This window comes from Rhinopithecus roxellana, chromosome 6 (genome assembly GCF_007565055.1).
Source record: "Rhinopithecus roxellana isolate Shanxi Qingling chromosome 6, ASM756505v1, whole genome shotgun sequence".
Taxonomy (NCBI): domain Eukaryota; kingdom Metazoa; phylum Chordata; class Mammalia; order Primates; family Cercopithecidae; genus Rhinopithecus; species Rhinopithecus roxellana.
In genome coordinates this window covers 46187646-46204065 of record NC_044554.1, presented here as the reverse complement: position 1 = coordinate 46204065, position 16420 = coordinate 46187646, and the positions used below count along the sequence as shown (strand labels likewise).

The window sequence follows — 16420 nt, the reverse complement described above, 5'->3', positions numbered from 1 at the left end:
GGGACAATTTGACTTCTTCTTTTCCTAACTGAATACCCTTTATTTCTTTCTCTTGCCTGATTGCCCTAGCCAGAACTTCCAAGACTATGTTGAATAGGAGTGGTGAGAGAGGGCATCCCTGTCTTGTGCCAGTTTTCAAAGGGAATTTTTCCAGTTTTTGCCCATTCAGTATGATATTAGCTGTGGGTTTGTCATAAATAGCTCTTATTATTTTGAGGTACGTTCCATCAATACCGAATTTATTGAGCGTTTTTAGCATGAAGGGCTGTTGAATTTTGTCAAAAGCCTTTTCTGCATCTATTGAGATAATCATGTGGTTCTTGACTTTGGTTCTGTTTATATGCTGGATTACGTTTATTGATTTGCGAATGTTGAACCCGCCTTGCATCCCAGGGATGAAGCCCACTTGATCATGGTGGATAAGCTTTTTGATGTGCTGCTGGATCCGGTTTGCCAGTATTTTATTGAGGATTTTTGCATCGATGTTCAGCAGGGATATTGGTCTAAAATTCTCTTTTTTTGTTGTGTCTCTGCCAGGCTTTGGTATCAGGATGATGTTGGCCTCATAAAATGAGTTAGGGAGGATTCCCTCTTTTTCTATTGATTGGAATAGTTTCAGAAGGAATGGTATCAGCTCCTCCTTATACCTCTGGTAGAATTCAGCTGTGAATCCATCTGGTCCTGGACTTTTTTTGGTGGGTAGGCTATTAATTATTGCCTCAATTTCAGAGCCTGCTATTGGTCTATTCAGGGATTCAACTTCTTCCTGGTTTAGTCTTGGGAGAGTGTAAGTGTCCAGGAAATTATCCATTTCTTCTAGATTTTCTAGTTGATTTGCGTGGAGGCGTTTATAGTATTCTCTGATGGTTGTTTGTATTTCTGTGGGGTCGGTGGTGATATCCCCTTTATCATTTTTTATTGCGTCTATTTGATTCTTCTCTCTTTTCTTCCTTATTAGTCTTGCTAGCGGTCTGTCAATTTTGTTGATCTTTTCAAAAAACCAACTCCTGGATTCATTGATTTTTTGGAGGGTTTTTTGTGTCTCTATCTCCTTCAGTTCTGCTCTGATCTTAGTTACTTCTTGCCTTCTGCTAGCTTTTGAATGTGTTTGCTCTTGCCTCTCTAGTTCTTTTAATTGTGATGTTAGAGTGTCGATTTTAGATGTTTCCTACTTTCTCTTGTGGGCATTTAGTGCTATAAATTTCCCTCTACACACTGCTTTAAATGTGTCCCAGAGATTCTGGTATGTTGTATCTTTGTTCTCATTGGTTTCAAAGAACATCTTTATTTCTGCTTTCATTTCGTTATGTACCCAGTAGTCATTCAGGAGCAGGTTGTTCAGTTTCCATGTAGTTGAGCGGTTTTGATTGAGTTTCTTAGTCCTGAGTTCTAGTTTGATTGCACGGTACAGTAGAGTTTTAACGATGGTATTCCTTACCCAGGTAGTGTGTACACAGTGTGAGCATCCTTCTAGAGATTTCTCCCTTTTAGTGTAGGCAGAAATGGTAACAACATTAGTGTATGTAATAGAAGCATGCTTATTCTACACATGAGCATGGCAAACCTTCCTCTGGGCATAGACATTTGCAGCATTTGTGGTAATACCATGACAACAGAACAATCAGTACTGACAGAATTATAACCAGGCTTATAAATTGTATCCACATTTACTTATCCGGAGATGGTCCTCTTAGCTTCGGCTGTGCATAGACTAGTCAGCTTCTGGGATGTGACTAGAGCAGAGCTTGCAGGAATCCCCGAAGCCTCAGCCAAAATCAGTTTTTCAGGCCCCACCTGAGGAAAGGGAATATCCATCCCTGTATGTGCCAGTCTACCCGTCTTTGGCCAAAATAAGGCAGGAGGCAGAGTCAGGAGCACCTGGAGACTCGGGCTTGGAAGAAAGTAAGGCTCAGTCCTTTGGATGTTAATCCGACTGGGCTGGTGTACCTAAATAATTAATAAATATCCTCCTGAACCCCATCGATCTCTCTGATTCCTTAAAATACTGCTACAAAATGTAATTTTTGCTGTTAGAGTTTCTGTTATTTATTGCCTCCATGTTACCTCCCTCCCTTGAACATTCCAGTTCCCGAGGTAATGTCTGGCCAGCCCCATATCTATAAAGTTACAGTTTCTGTAACCTGGCTTTCTCTTTTATTTTATAGTTATGGGACTCATTCACATAAACTTTTCAAGAAGCTGGGAATTCCTGGGCCAACCCCTCTGCCTTTTCTGGGAACTATTTTGTTCTACCTTAGGGTAAGTGTTACTTGAGCTCCCTCTTTTGCTTCTTATCAATGCAAACCCAAGCTCAGTCCTATCAGTAAAAATGTTCCTCCTCAGGAGGAAGTGCCAGTGTTTTACACTTTCAGAAACGGTGTGTAGGCCCTACCCAGAGCATGGCCAGGTTTACACCAGGACTTCCATGTTAATGGTCAGGGGGCTTGGGTTTACCTCAGTTGAACGGCACAGATATCTGGGAGATCAGCACTCGAAGTTCAGGACTTGATGTTCAGACTTCGCGAACCGTAAAGAGGACTTTCCTTCTGCCCTATGCAGATTTCTGAGAAGGTACAGTTGTCCTTAGTATTAAGAGAAAAACAGAAATGAGGAAATGGGAGCCCCAGTAGTGGCTTGTTAGCGTCATGTACCAGATTCAAACTTTCTTGTTTGTAGCAAGAGCTCAGGTAGCCTTTTGTTTCCTTCCTCCTGGACAGCTTTGAAAATTCAGTTCATTAGGCAGCTATTCACCACTGGATAATTTGCACATACATGAATTCTGTCAAGCACTGTTAAATTCCTTGCAGATAGTTCCATAGTTGTGCTCCAGCTTCTTCTCCCCGTGATGTATTTTATAGATTTGAGAGGAAGAACAAGAAGGTTCTACTTTCCTGCTGCTTTTCTTCAAAGGCAGCACCCTGTGAGTGAGCCTGAGCAGGGAGTGCTTATACTGAAGACAATATGGTGGCTGTCCATCAACTTCAGATATTTAACCACAAAATGAGCTCTGTTTTTTTTTTTTTTTAAGAAAGGCAAAATTACTTAACAAAATAACTAGAATAATTTGTCAATAATTTGACAAACATATTCAAAATTTAATTATCTAAACAGGAGGTAATACATGCTCATGGACTATGAATTTTGACTGAGCCTTGTGGCTACCCTGGTCTGTTGCTCCACCAAGGGCCTGGGGCCAAAATGGAAAGTCACAAGTGTATGTCCACAAGGCCAGTAAGAAAGCCTATGTATAGGTTGCTCTCTAACTCAAGTTTTCTGTCTTACAGACCTGAGACCTGTTTCTCAGATTCTAATTCTCCCAACTGAGGCCTTCATTGCCAAATTACCACTTAAGAATTTCATCCTTTTTTACCCTCTGAAAAAGCAATAATTTTCTCTTCATATTTCCCAGGTCAATCCTTTAGTAAATCCACATTTCCTGGGCCATATGTTGCCTAGTGAGAACATCAAAACTGAAACAAGGAAGCAGGAAGGTTTGTTTTTAAGTGTCAGAAGTGACAGCTCTGAGTGAATACTGTAATGTGCTGTGTCTGATATGTAGAGGTGGCATTTCCCACATTATTGTGTGTTAAGCTGGAAAACTGGAAAGTGAGTCCAATCTGTCATTTGCCCACTCACTCATTTTCTCACTCAACAAAATGCCTTGGACTTTTATTTAAATCTGCTAGACTAAAAGTGGTCCCTGATGTTTTTGACTTTCTAATTCAGCTAGAATTCTAGAAGGAACACAAGAGATAAATGAAAAGGACGCTGAACGAGGAGATAAAAGATAGCACATTCCCTTGAGACACTCACTCACTCACTTTCCCTCAGCTTCAGTTTCTTCATGTTCCCATGGTGGTGATAATTCAAGGGTTTATGAGATTGCAGAGACAACTTATGCAGAAATGAAAGCACATCAGAAAGACAATGAGTTGCTTAGTGTTCATAGACAAAAGTAAGTCATTCAATATCTACACTAGTTAGAGAAAATTTAAAAGTGACTTTAAATTCTCCACTTCAAATATCTTCTCTATTTTCTCTCCTTTTCCTTAAGAGGTCTCTGAATAAGATTCCTGGCTGGGCGTGGTGGCTCATGCCTGTAATCCCAGCACTTTGGGAGGCTGAGGCAGGAGGATCACCTAAGGTCAGGAGTTCACAACCAGCTTTGCCAACATGGTGAAACCCTGTTTCTACTAAATATACGAAAAATAGTCGGGTGTGGTGGTGGGCCCCTGTAATCCCAGCTACTTGGGAGGCTGAGGCAGGAGAAGAGCTTGAACCCAGAAGGCGGAGGTTGCAATGAGCCAAGATCACACCATTGCACTCCAGCCTGGGCAGCAGAGCGAGACCCCATCTCAAAAAAAACTAACAAACAAAAAAAAAACCTCTAACTGCCAGTAAATGGTAGCAAGCCTAACGTCATTGTATTTGACTTTTTTGCCCCAGTTAAATGTAGGGTTCAGTACATATGAAATAATAATTGAATTGTATTTTGTTTCTTCTGCCAGGGTCTTTGGAAATTTGACAGAGAATGTAATGAAAAATATGGAGAAATGTGGGGGTGAGTATTCTGGAAACTTGCACTGGATAGAGCTGTTGCTATGTTGAGTAATTTTACTGCAGAGAGAACAATCTCAGCCCAGAGTCTGTTTGGATAAAGCTCTTGTCAACCTAAGTAACAAACAAAGAGAGGCTATCTAAAAGAAAAAGATGATTTGGGAATTGAGCATTGCAAGGGGAATATACGTGTCATAGGAAACTCCATGCATATTTGGGATGTGAACAAAAATAAAATCTTTCGGACTCTGAACTCACTATGCCAAAGGGAAAGTTGAGCTTGAGAATTAAGTCATACATTACTGCCTTCCTTTTTTCCCCAGACAGATAGCTGTAATTTCATCACCCTGAGTAATAGCTTCATACATAAGCCACACTTCCACAACAATAGTAAAGTGGCGTCATTTGTCTGGGGTGATACCCGAGGTTTGTTGTCCCATGCCAAGGAAATTAAGGATGCGGACACACAAGGAGTAAGGTTAAGAGCAGAGGCTGGATAGGTGAAAGAAAGAGAAAAGCTCTCTCCCACAGAGAGAGGGGGTCTTCCAATCTGCAGTAAAGTGCAGGAGGTTTTATAGACGAGCTTAAGCAGGCAGTGTCTGATTTACATAGGGCGTGAAAGATTGGTTGGACCAGGTGTGCCATTTGCATAGCACATAAAAAACTAGTTAGGACTAGGTGTGGTGTTTGCATAACACGTGAAGAAGTTGGCTGCCCCACCCTAATGTTTTATTATGCAGATGGATTCTCTACCTGGCTGGCACCATGTTGCCTGCTTTTTTACTGTACATAAGGTGACAAAGATAAGGGAAGATGGAGCCTCCACGTTGAACATACCTGGCTTCCAAGGTAGCCCTTTTCTGTTGGCACAGCTGCCGGCATTTACCCACGCGAGCTTCCAGCTTGCGTATTGATGTCTACAGCTTGATTTTTTTCAGGCTGCTCTTTGTTACAAAAGAAATGATTTGGGGGGCAGCTTTGTATTAAAAGGGAATCCTTGCTGAGGACCCCTTTGCCTTCACTATCTGCCTAAATAATTTTTTTTCTAGCTCCTATATCAATAGAAGGCTACATATCTTTCTGGATGGTTTCCCTCACAAGTTGCTCGTATGGAAATTCCTCATAAGCCCCTAAATGCTTTATGATACACATCTGCCCTATAAACCAGCCCTATCATTGAGTTCTGTTGACTCACACCCTGATCATGTAAATTACCAGCTTATCACAGGTACAGAACAAGGACAAGACCAGAAATCATCCCTCCACCTACCTTGAGATGAATGTGTAGCTGACTTTTCCTCTACTCTCTCTTTTCACGTGTGTATCTTATGTAAAATGTAGATTTTCTGAGTACAACATGAATGCATAATTGATTTTTTCCTCTACTCTGTCTTTTCACATGTAAAATGCAGATTTAATGAGAGCTAATTGGTGCCTTACAGAAATGTAATCATCTGCCACACTGCCTACTCTTACCCCCTTTTTTCCTTCCTGCTGGTTCCTTCCTGTTTCAATTCAGAACTTCCCAAAACCATCTTTGGAAAAACACAGGTCACAGCTACCCCTGTGACTCATGTGTTTCCAGGTGTACCCTCAAGCTTTGACTCAATAAACCTCTATCAATCAAGACACCTGCCTCAGTTACTTTTTGGTTAACACCTTGGTGACCACAATGGGATTCACTGAGTGGAGTCTGGCCCTCAACCTGCAGAAATTTTCACATCCGTGTGCTAGAACCAGCTAGAGCTTTTTATCACTCTAACCAATTGTCTCATGTGTTGAGGTCTGGGAGAGTCTCCTTCTAGAGATCCTTGATCTCCCACAAACTGTTGCTTGAGACCTGAGTTTTCTTCTGCTATAGAGCACCTTTCTGGAAGTTTTTACTTACTTCCAACAAGGAAGGTGAGTTTCCTGCTTCCATAATGATGGAGAACAGTTTTTAGCTTGAGCTCCACCTCCACGTAAGGAGCTGATGCAGGGCTTCATTTTGGAATTTGGTAGCTGAGGATCAAGGTTTATTGTCAGCTAGCTATAACTTCCCCTTATGCTTGGAGATCTTGACCCTATGTAAATTGTGTGATAACATTCTGTTTTGGGTTTCAATATACCTTCCACTAGGTTTTACCAACTCTTGACCCCCTCTAATGTTTACTAGAATTCCCACAGCTACAAAATGTCAATTTTCCCCTCTAGAAACCCCAGCCAGTTAAGAAAAATCAATATGCAACCCAAAATATATTTCTTTGACATTTTTCTCTTTTGAGATGGAATCTTGCTCTTGTCACCCAGGCTGGAGTGCAATGGGGTGATCTTGGCTTACTAAAACCTCCGCCTCCCGGGATCAAGCAATTCTCTTGCCTCAGCCTCCTGAGTAGCCAGGATTATAGGCACCCACTACCATGCCCAGCTAATTTTTGTATTTTTAGTAGAGACAGGGTTTCACCATGTTGACAAGGCTGGTCTCGAACTCCTGACCTCAGGTGATCTGCCCACCTTGGCCTCCCAAAGTGCTGGGATTACAGGCATGAGCCACTGTGCCTGGCCTACAAATTTTTTTTTTTTGAGACGGAGTCTCACTCTGTCACCCAGGCTGGAGCGCAGTGGTGTGATCTCGGCTCACTGCAAGCTCTGCCTCCCGGGTTCACGCCATTCTCCTGCCTCAGCCTCCCAAGTAGCTGGGACTACAGGCACCTGCCACCACTCCCAGCTAATTTTTTGTATTTTTAGCAGAGACAGGGTTTCACCATGTTAGCCAGGATGATCTCGATCTCCTGACCTCCTGATCCACCCGCCTTGGCCTTCCAAGGTGCTGGGATTACAGGCGTGAACCACCACGCCCTACATATTTTTGTTAATTGAGATGGAATCTCACTCTGTTACTCAGGTTGGTGCAGTGGCACCATCTTGGCTCACTGTAGCCTCTGCCTCCTGAGCTCCAGTGATCCTCCCACCTCAGCCTCCCAATTTTGACACATTTTAATGTGGCCTTACCAGAACTTCCCTTGTCTGAATCTAGGGAAGAGTAGAAAAGGATCTGACACATTCTCTGAGGGCTATTACCTACAAGGTTTTCTTTGCATAACAAGGCCACCTTCCCAGCCTCTCTCTCTCTCTATGTGCTATTAGAATAAGTACTTCATTAGAAATTCTAATTGTCAATGACAAAATAGTGGGAGTCTTTGAATTAAGACTTCTAAATTTAAAATTTTGATGACCTTTTATTCTAAACAATTAATTAAAAGATCAAATTTTTTAAAGGACCCATAAAATGGTCATGTCTATGCTTAAAAGTTATCTTGACTAAATTAATAGCAAAAATATGACCAAACTCACTATGCCAAAATGAAAAGTTATGGTTGGAAATTGAGTCATGCAATACTGCCTTCCTTTAGTTCAAATCATATATAGCTGTAATTTCACAATGCCGTGTCATAACCTCATACAAAAGCCAGATTCCCAAAATGATATCTCCCCAGATGGCCTCCCTCATAATTTTCTCACAAGGACATTCCTTATGAGTCCTGAAATCTTTTAGGATACATATCCTCCTTCCCCACCATGAACCAGCCCTTAAAACCAAGTTCTGTTGAATCTCACTTACCCTGACAATGTCAATTTCCAGTTTATCTCGGCAGGCACAGGACAAGGACAAGACCAGGACATTATCCCTCCACCTAATCAGAGTTAAATGCGTAATCGACTTTGCCTCTATTCTCTCTTTTCACATGTTTGCATTATCTTATGTAAAACGAAGATTTCCCATTAAAAAATCAGGAAACAACAGGTGCTGGAGAGGATGTGGAGAAATAGGAACACTTTTACACTGTTGGTGGGATTGTAAACTAGTTCAACCATTATGGAAAACAGTATGGCAATTCCTCAAGGATCTAGAACTAGATGTACCATATGACCCAGCCATCCCACTACTGGGTATATACCCAAAGGATTATAAATTATTCTACTACAAAGACACATGCACACGTATGTTTATTGCGGCACTATTCACAATAGCAAAGACTTGGAATCAACCCAAATGTCCATCTGTGACAGACTGGATTAAGAAAATGTGGCACATATACACCATGGAATACTATGCAGCCATAAAAAAGGATGAGTTTGCGTCCTTTGTAGGGACATGGATGCAACTGGAAACCATCATTCTTAGCAAACTATCACAAGAACAGAAAACCAAACACCGCATGTTCTCACTCATAGGTGGGAACTGAACAATGAGGAAACTTGGACTCGGGAAGGGGAACATCACACACTGGGGCCTATCATGGGGAGGGGGGAGGGGGGAGGAATTGCATTGGGGAGTTATACATGATATAAATGATGACTTGATGGGTGCTGACGAGTTGAGGGGTGCAGCACACCAACATGGCACAAGTATACATATGTAACAAACCTGCACGTTATGCATATGTACCCTAGAACTTAAAGTATAATAAAAAAAAAAAAAAAGAAAGAAAAAGAAAGAACAGAAAAAAAAAAAAAAAACGAAGATTTCCTTGTCACAATACAAATATATAACTGAGTTTTTCCTCTATGCCCTCTTTTCACAAGCAAAATGCAGATTTGCTGAGCACTTCTCAGAGCCTTGCAAGAATGTAACCATTTGCCTCACTACCTACACACTCTTCCTCTTCTCTCTCCTGCTTGCTCTTTCTCCTTTAAATTCTGAAGTTCCCAAAACCCCCTTTAGAAAAAGCACAGGTCACAGAGCCTCCTGTGGCTGGTGTTCTTCCCAGATGTATTCTCAAACTTTGGCTAAAGGAAACTATTAATCAAGACTACTGTCACTGTCACTTTTTGGTTAACAAGAAGATAAAAGAAGACAGTATTTAAAAAAATAATAATGAAGAGGATTACATAACTGTTTGCTTTATTTTATTTTATTTTATTTTGAGATGGAGTCTCACTGTGTTGGCCGGGCTGGAGTGCAGTGGTGCAATCTTGGCTCACTGTAACCTCCACCTCCCAGGTTCAAGTGGTTCTCCTGCCCCGGCTTCCCAAGTAGCTGAGATTACAGGCGTGAGCCACCATGCCCAGTTTATTTCTGTATTTTTAGTAGAGACAGGGTTTCACCATGTTGGCCAGGCTTGTCTCGAACTCCTGACCTCAAGTGATCCACCCACCTTGGCCTCCCCAAAGTGCTGGAATTATAAGTGTGAGCCACTGCACCCAGCCTATAATGAAATACTTTAAATACACAAGAGATTATGGAGAATGGTATAGAGAATGTCCAAGTATACACCACCTGGACGTAACAAATGTTTCTGTTATTTCTAACCATGATCTCTTTGAAGAGCCCTTTTGTCTTTCAATTTCTCTTTCCTGTTTGAGCCACATCACCTTTCAATGTATGAAGGCTTAAGTGGTTTCTGTGGTGAGAATCTTACTCTGTGTCATACCCTAACTGACCTTGGAGCTAGCTCTGCTGTGTATTGCACAACTACAAGTATGGATGATGGAATGTCAGGATCAAAATCTGGATTCCTTGGTGTGGTTCCAGCTGCAGAATCAGACATGTGAGGTTTAGTCAGCTCTGTTTTCCCCCATACAGGCTGTATGAGGGACAGCAGCCCATGCTGGTCATCATGGATCCCCACATGATCAAAACAGTGCTAGTGAAAGAATGCTACTCTGTCTTCACCAACCGGATGGTAGGCCTATATTTTCAAATGTATTAATCAAATTTTTTATTTTTTAATAATTATGTATTCATGGAAACTTGCCCAAAAAATGTACAGGAAAGTGCTTTGTGCTTCCTCCTGTTTCCCCCAATGGTGATGTCTTATTTAACTATAGATACAGTGTATTTCTGTCACTCTAGTAACAGAAAATTGACATTGACACAATCCACAGAACTTGTTCAGAGTTCCTGCTTTACGTGCCCTCATTTGTGTGGGTGTATATGTGTGTGTGTGTAGCATTATGCGAATGTACCCATGTGTATAATTGCATGACTATCAGCAATATATACAGATCTGTTCTATCACCAGGAGGCACCCTGCTGGTATTCTCCTGTTGTTACAATGTGTAGCTTGTTTTTTCCTCTTTGCAGGGTCTATAGTAGAGAAAACTTTTTTTTTTTTTATTTCAGGGAGGCCAATTTATCCATTTTTCTTTTATAGATTGTGCTTTTATTGTAAATTATTCTCCTAGTACACTTTGTCGCTGGTGTTTTTTCTAAAAGGTATATAGTTCAAGGCAGGGCATGGTGGCTCACGCCTATAATCCCAGCACTTTGGGAGACCAAAGTGGGCGGATCACGAGGTCAGGACATCAAGACCATCCTGGCCAACATGGTGAAAACTCATCTCCACTAAAAATACAAAAATTAGCCAGGCGTGGTGCTGGGCACCTGTTGTCCCAGCTACTTGGGAGGCTGAGGCAGCAGAATCACTTGAACCCAGGAGGCAGAGGTTGCAGTGAGCCAAGATTGCGCCACTGCACTCCAGCCTGGCAACAGAGCAAGACTCAGTCTCAAAAAAAAAAAAAAGTGGTATGGTTTAATGCTTTACATTTAAGTTTATGATACATTTTGTGTTAATTTTTGCATTAGATATAAAGCTTAGGTCATAGTTCACTTTCTGTGGCCTGTGGCTGTGCAATTTTTCCAACACCATTTATGGAAAGGTTACTTGCCCTCTTTGGGGTTACTTTTTCACAATTGTCAAAAATCAGTTGAGTATATTTCTGTGCATCTCTTTTTTTTCTTTTTTTCTTTTTTTTTTTTTTTATTGAGACAGAGTCTCGCTCTGTCACCCAGACTGAAGTGCAGTGGTGCGATCTCAGCTCACTGCAACCTCTGCCTCCTGGGTTCAAGTGATTCTTGTGCCTCAGCCTCCAAGTAGCTGGGATCACAGCCGGGCACCATCATGCCTGGCTAATTTTTGTATTTTAGTAGAGACGGGGTTTTGCCGTGGTGGCCAGGTGGGTCTCAAACTCCTGGCCTCAAGTGATTCGCCCACCTGGGCCTCCCAAAGTGCTGGGATTACAGACGTGAGCCACCGCACCTAACCTAAGCATCTATTTCTCATTCACTATTTTGTCCCATTGATCACTGTGTTTATTCCTCCACCGGTACCACATTGTGGTGACAATTGTAGCTGTATAGTAACCTTTATTTTTTTTTGAGACGGAGTCTCGCTCAGTCGCCCAGGCTGGAGTGCAGTGGGCGATCTCGGCTCACTGCAAGCTCCGCCTCCCGGGTTCACACCATCCTCCTGCCTCAGCCTCCTGAGTAGCTGGGACTACAGGCGCCCACCGCCACGCCCAGCTAATTTTTTGCATTTTTAGTAGAGATGGGGTTTCACCGTGTTAGCCAGGATGGTCTCGATCTCCTGACCTCGTGATCCACCCGCCTCAGCCTCCCAAAGTGCTGTGATTACAGGGGTGAGCCACCGCACCCGGCCTGTACAGTAACTCTTAACATCATGTAGAGGGATTCCTCACATTTTATTTATTGTTTCAGAATTGTTTTAGTTCTTCTTGTTCTTTTTTCTTTTCTTTTTTTTTTTCAGACAAGGTCACCCTCTGTCATCCAGGCTGGAGTGCAGTGGTGCGATCTTGGCTCACTACAGCCTCTGCCTCCCGGGTTCAAGTGATTCTCCTGCCTCAGTCTCCCAAGTAGCTGGGATTACAGGCGTGTGGCACCACACCCAGCTAATTTTGGGTATTTTTAGTAGAGATGCGGTTTCGCCATGTTGGCCAGACTGGTCTCGAACTCCTGACCGCAGGTGATCCGCCTGCCTCGGCCTCCCAAAGTGCGGAGACTACAGACATGAGCCACCACGCCTGACCCCTTTTCCTTTCCATGCAAATTCAGAACAAGCTTGTCAATGTCTACAAACAAACCTGCTGAGATTTTGATAAGTATTGAATTAAACCTACAGGTCGGTTTAGGGAAAATCTGTATCTTTACTATGCTGAGTCTTTCAAAACATGAACATAGTATCCCTCTCCATTTCTTTAGGTTTTCTTTTACTCCTTTCATCAACATTTTGTAATTTCTAGCATAGAGATCCTGAACATGTTTTGTTAGATTCACACCTGAAGTATTTCATTTTCACTGACATGTAAACAATTTTTTTACTGTATTTTCAGATAGTCATTGTTATTGCGTAGAAATAACAATGCGTGAAAAAAACAATTGCATGATTGATTTTTGCATGTTGATCTTGTGTTCTACACCCTTGCTGAACTCACCTTTTAGCTCTAGAAGTCTTTTTGCATATTCCTAGAGAGGTTCTACATTGACCTTTATGTCACCTGAAAATAGAGGCCCTTCTATTTCTTCCTGTCCAATCTGTATGCTTTTAATTTTTTCTTGTCTATTGCACTGAGACATCCAATATGATGTTGAATAAGAAAGGCAAGAGTGGATATTTCGTATTGTTTCTGATCTTGGAGAAAAGCATTCATTTTTTCACCATTAAGTGTGATTAAGCTGAAGGGTTTTTGTATATTTTTTTCCTTGTTTTCCAGAATATCAAATTGAAGGTATTTCTCTTTCTTCCTAGTTTGCCGAGTTTTATCATAAATAAGCATTGAAATTCTCCATTTTAAAATACAGTTTGGGAAGATGGAAGAATATTTCAAGTTATTGGACTGATAGGCCTGTCCCAAGTTGGGAAATAGCATTATTTTCCTTATTTTTCCTCTAATCCTGGGAGGGGAAATAAAAGAAAGGGACTTTTCATGTAATTGCATTGTTTCTTCAAAGTGCATTCTTAGTCTTTTACTTATTACTAATTTTTTTTCAAAAGTCACTAAATCAAACCACTCCTCTGTCAAGTTTCTCATGCTATAGATGTATTAAAGACAGAGCTGCTCTGAGGCAACGTGCAATCTGCCAACCTGCCTCTCTGTCACCAATCCCTTTCTGCTTTGCACAACCCTGGAGGAGATGCTAGGTCTTGTTCCCGTCTATTCTACTGGAAGAACTGGTTCTCTTCCATGTAGAAACCATGCATTTAAATGAGACTGGGATATAGTGACTAGAAACCACACCACTTCCCTCAATTCCACCATCCCCCTTCCATATGCTTACAGGAGGCTACACATTCAAGATAAATCTTTATTGAGCATCTAATATAGGGCCTGCCACCCAGTAGACAGTTACTAAGTATTTGTTAAATTCATGATGTCTGTTTAACACATTTTCTACAACCATAGAGATCTCTAAAACTTACGTAGGACAAAATGCTTCTGCTTTGAACTCTAGCCTTTAGGTCCAATGGGATTTATGAAAAGTGCCCTAAGTTTTGCTGAAGATGAAGAATGGAAGAGAATACGAACATTGCTATCTCCAGCTTTCACCAGTGTAAAATTCAAGGAAGTAAGAAAATAAGGTGACTTATAATTAGAAACTTAAAGGATGAATCTGGAGACAGGTAGTAAGTATCATCATAGTTCCTCTCTCATGGGTAGTCCACGGAGTTTGAGTTTTCTAAAAAGGGTCTTTTCAACTGGGCACGGTGGCTCATGCCTGTAATCCCAGCACTTTGGGAGGCTGAGGTGGGTGGATCACCTGAGGTCAGGAGATTGAGACCAGCCTGGCCAACATGGTGAAACCCCATCTCTACTAAAAATACAAAAATTAGCCAGGCGTGGTGGCGGATGCCTGTAATCCCAGCTGCTCAGGAGGCTAAGGCAGAAGAATTGCTTGAACCTGGAGGCAGAGGTTGCAGTGAGCCAAGATCGCGCCATTGCACTCCAGCCTGGGCAACAAAAGTGAAACTCTGTCTCAAAAACAAAGGAGGGCAGGGGGCGGTCTTTTCTATTTATGTCCTAGAGGACATGGTCAGTCATTACAAAATACCATTGACTGTTCCATGCTGGGCAAAGCCATGTCCTTCTGAGACTCGAGTCTGCATAGTTAACTCTGGGTGGTGTTGTGTTTTAGATGGTCCCTATCATTTCCCAGTGTGGAGATATGTTGGTGAGAAGCCTGAGGCGGGAAGCAGAGAACAGCAAGCCCACCAACTTGAAAAAGTAAGTAGCACAGTCTTGAGGTTCTGAGCTGTCATGAGCCCCTCCAGCTGCCTGCAGTGGAGCTGATATTCCCACCGTTGGGTTACTCCAGTGGCCGGACAAAAGCAGGGCTGTGGTGTTGCAGCTCCAATAGGCCACCCAAGATGGTGTTGCTCACAAAAGAAAGCTAGGAAGCTGAGAGAAAAGGATCTTGTCCCCTGTGCACAGGAGCCAGGAATAACTTACCTGTTACATTGTCCCCTTGGATATTCCAAAAGAATAATACATTGTGTAGAAAGAAAAAATAAAAACCTGATTGTACTAAAGTTTTGAGCATAGATGTTATGGAGTGGTGGGAAGGGTACATGTTTGAGCTGTTGGCTGGCAGTGACTGGGGCAGGAAAGTTACAATGAAGAAATTGGAATAACTTCAATCCCTTCATTATTTTGCTGAGGATACCACCAAAATGTGAACTATTAAACCTTCCCACCACTTCTAATTTCTCCAATCTTAAATTTTAAAAGACTCTGTAAAGGCTATAGGTAGGGCAATGCTATTATTGTTTATTGTCTAAACTGGAATATAATTTAAATTATGCTGGAACAACACGTGTAAACTCAGCCTGTCCTGGGCAGACTGGGGACACGTGGCCACTCGGCTATGGGATACCCCGATCAACTTTGGAGTGATCTATTATTCCTTTAATCAATATCACTGTTCGTTCTTACTTTTATCAAAAACAATCTGCCCTCAGAGCAATGTCAGATCCCAGGAGCCAGGGAAGAGTAGGCGTTTCAGGAGCCTTATCAGGGAGTGTAGCGGAGACATGATGTTCATAGCAAGTCTGAACAGGGTGTGGCTGTTCTGTAAAGTGCTGAAGAGACATCAGCTCTGGGCGTAGACTCTTGGGTCTGGCAATGTCAAATTTATTGATTGGCCGAGAAAGTTAATGATTTTATTCTTGTCCTGCAGAAGCACAGTGTTGACGCACCTTTTACCATCCACACTCAACACAGACGACTGTAATTGTCTGATTATTGGGTCTGTGTCTCCCTGTGACTGAGATCCTTGAGCTCAGAGGTGGGTCTAACTCACCTTAGTGTCTCCATTACTCCCAGGACAGGGCCAACTGCATCATTGGTACCCAATAAATGCCTCCTGAGTATGATGGGAGATGATGCAGCAGGTTGTTGTAAAAGTGTGTGGGTTTTCACCTGTCTTGCTCTGACATAGCACTTCTTGCTGTGTGTATAGCAGAAGGAAGGTAAAGAGGTGCTGGTTTTAACTTTCCATGTCTTACTCTACTCAGCTTCTTTGGGGCCTACACCATGGATGTAATCACTGGCACATTGTTTGGAGTGAACTTGGATTCCCTCAACAACCCACAAGATCCCTTTCTGAAAAATATGAAGAAGCTTTTAAAATTGGATTTTTTGGATCCCTTTTTACTGTCAATATGTATGTGGACTTTTACGTTATTTCTCTCTCTCTCATCTAATTTTTAAAAACAGCTTTATTGAAAACAAAATTCACATACCATATAATTCACCTACTTAAAATGTATAATTCAATGGTTTTTGGTACATTCAAAGATATGCACAACCATCACCATTGTTAACTTCTGAATATTGTTATAAACTTCTGAACATTTTTTGTAAACTCAGAAGCTACACACCATTTAACCATCATCCCCTTCCAATCTTCCTCACTTTTTCTTTTTTTTTTTTTTTTAAGACAGAGTCTCGCTCTGTCACCAGGCTGAAATGCAGTGGTGTGATCTGGACTCACTGAAACCTCCACCTCCTGGGTCCAAGTGATTCTCCTGCCTCAGCCTCCTGAGTAGCTGGGATTACAGGTGCACGCCACCATGCCCGGCTAATT

The 16420-nt window shown here is 41.9% G+C and overlaps 1 protein-coding gene across 2 annotated transcripts in view; it reads left to right on the top strand.

Annotated features, from left to right (window-relative positions):
• Positions 1-16420, top strand: part of LOC104673586 (cytochrome P450 3A43) — a 44702-nt gene that overhangs the window by 11462 nt on the left and 16820 nt on the right. For both annotated transcript variants that reach the window (XM_010377671.2, XM_010377672.2), the window contains exons 2-7: positions 2166-2259; positions 4509-4561; positions 10124-10223; positions 13790-13903; positions 14471-14559; positions 15849-15997. In XM_010377671.2, the coding sequence (XP_010375973.2) occupies positions 2166-2259; positions 4509-4561; positions 10124-10223; positions 13790-13903; positions 14471-14559; positions 15849-15997 (599 nt within the window). The remainder of the gene's footprint in view (positions 1-2165; positions 2260-4508; positions 4562-10123; positions 10224-13789; positions 13904-14470; positions 14560-15848; positions 15998-16420) is intronic.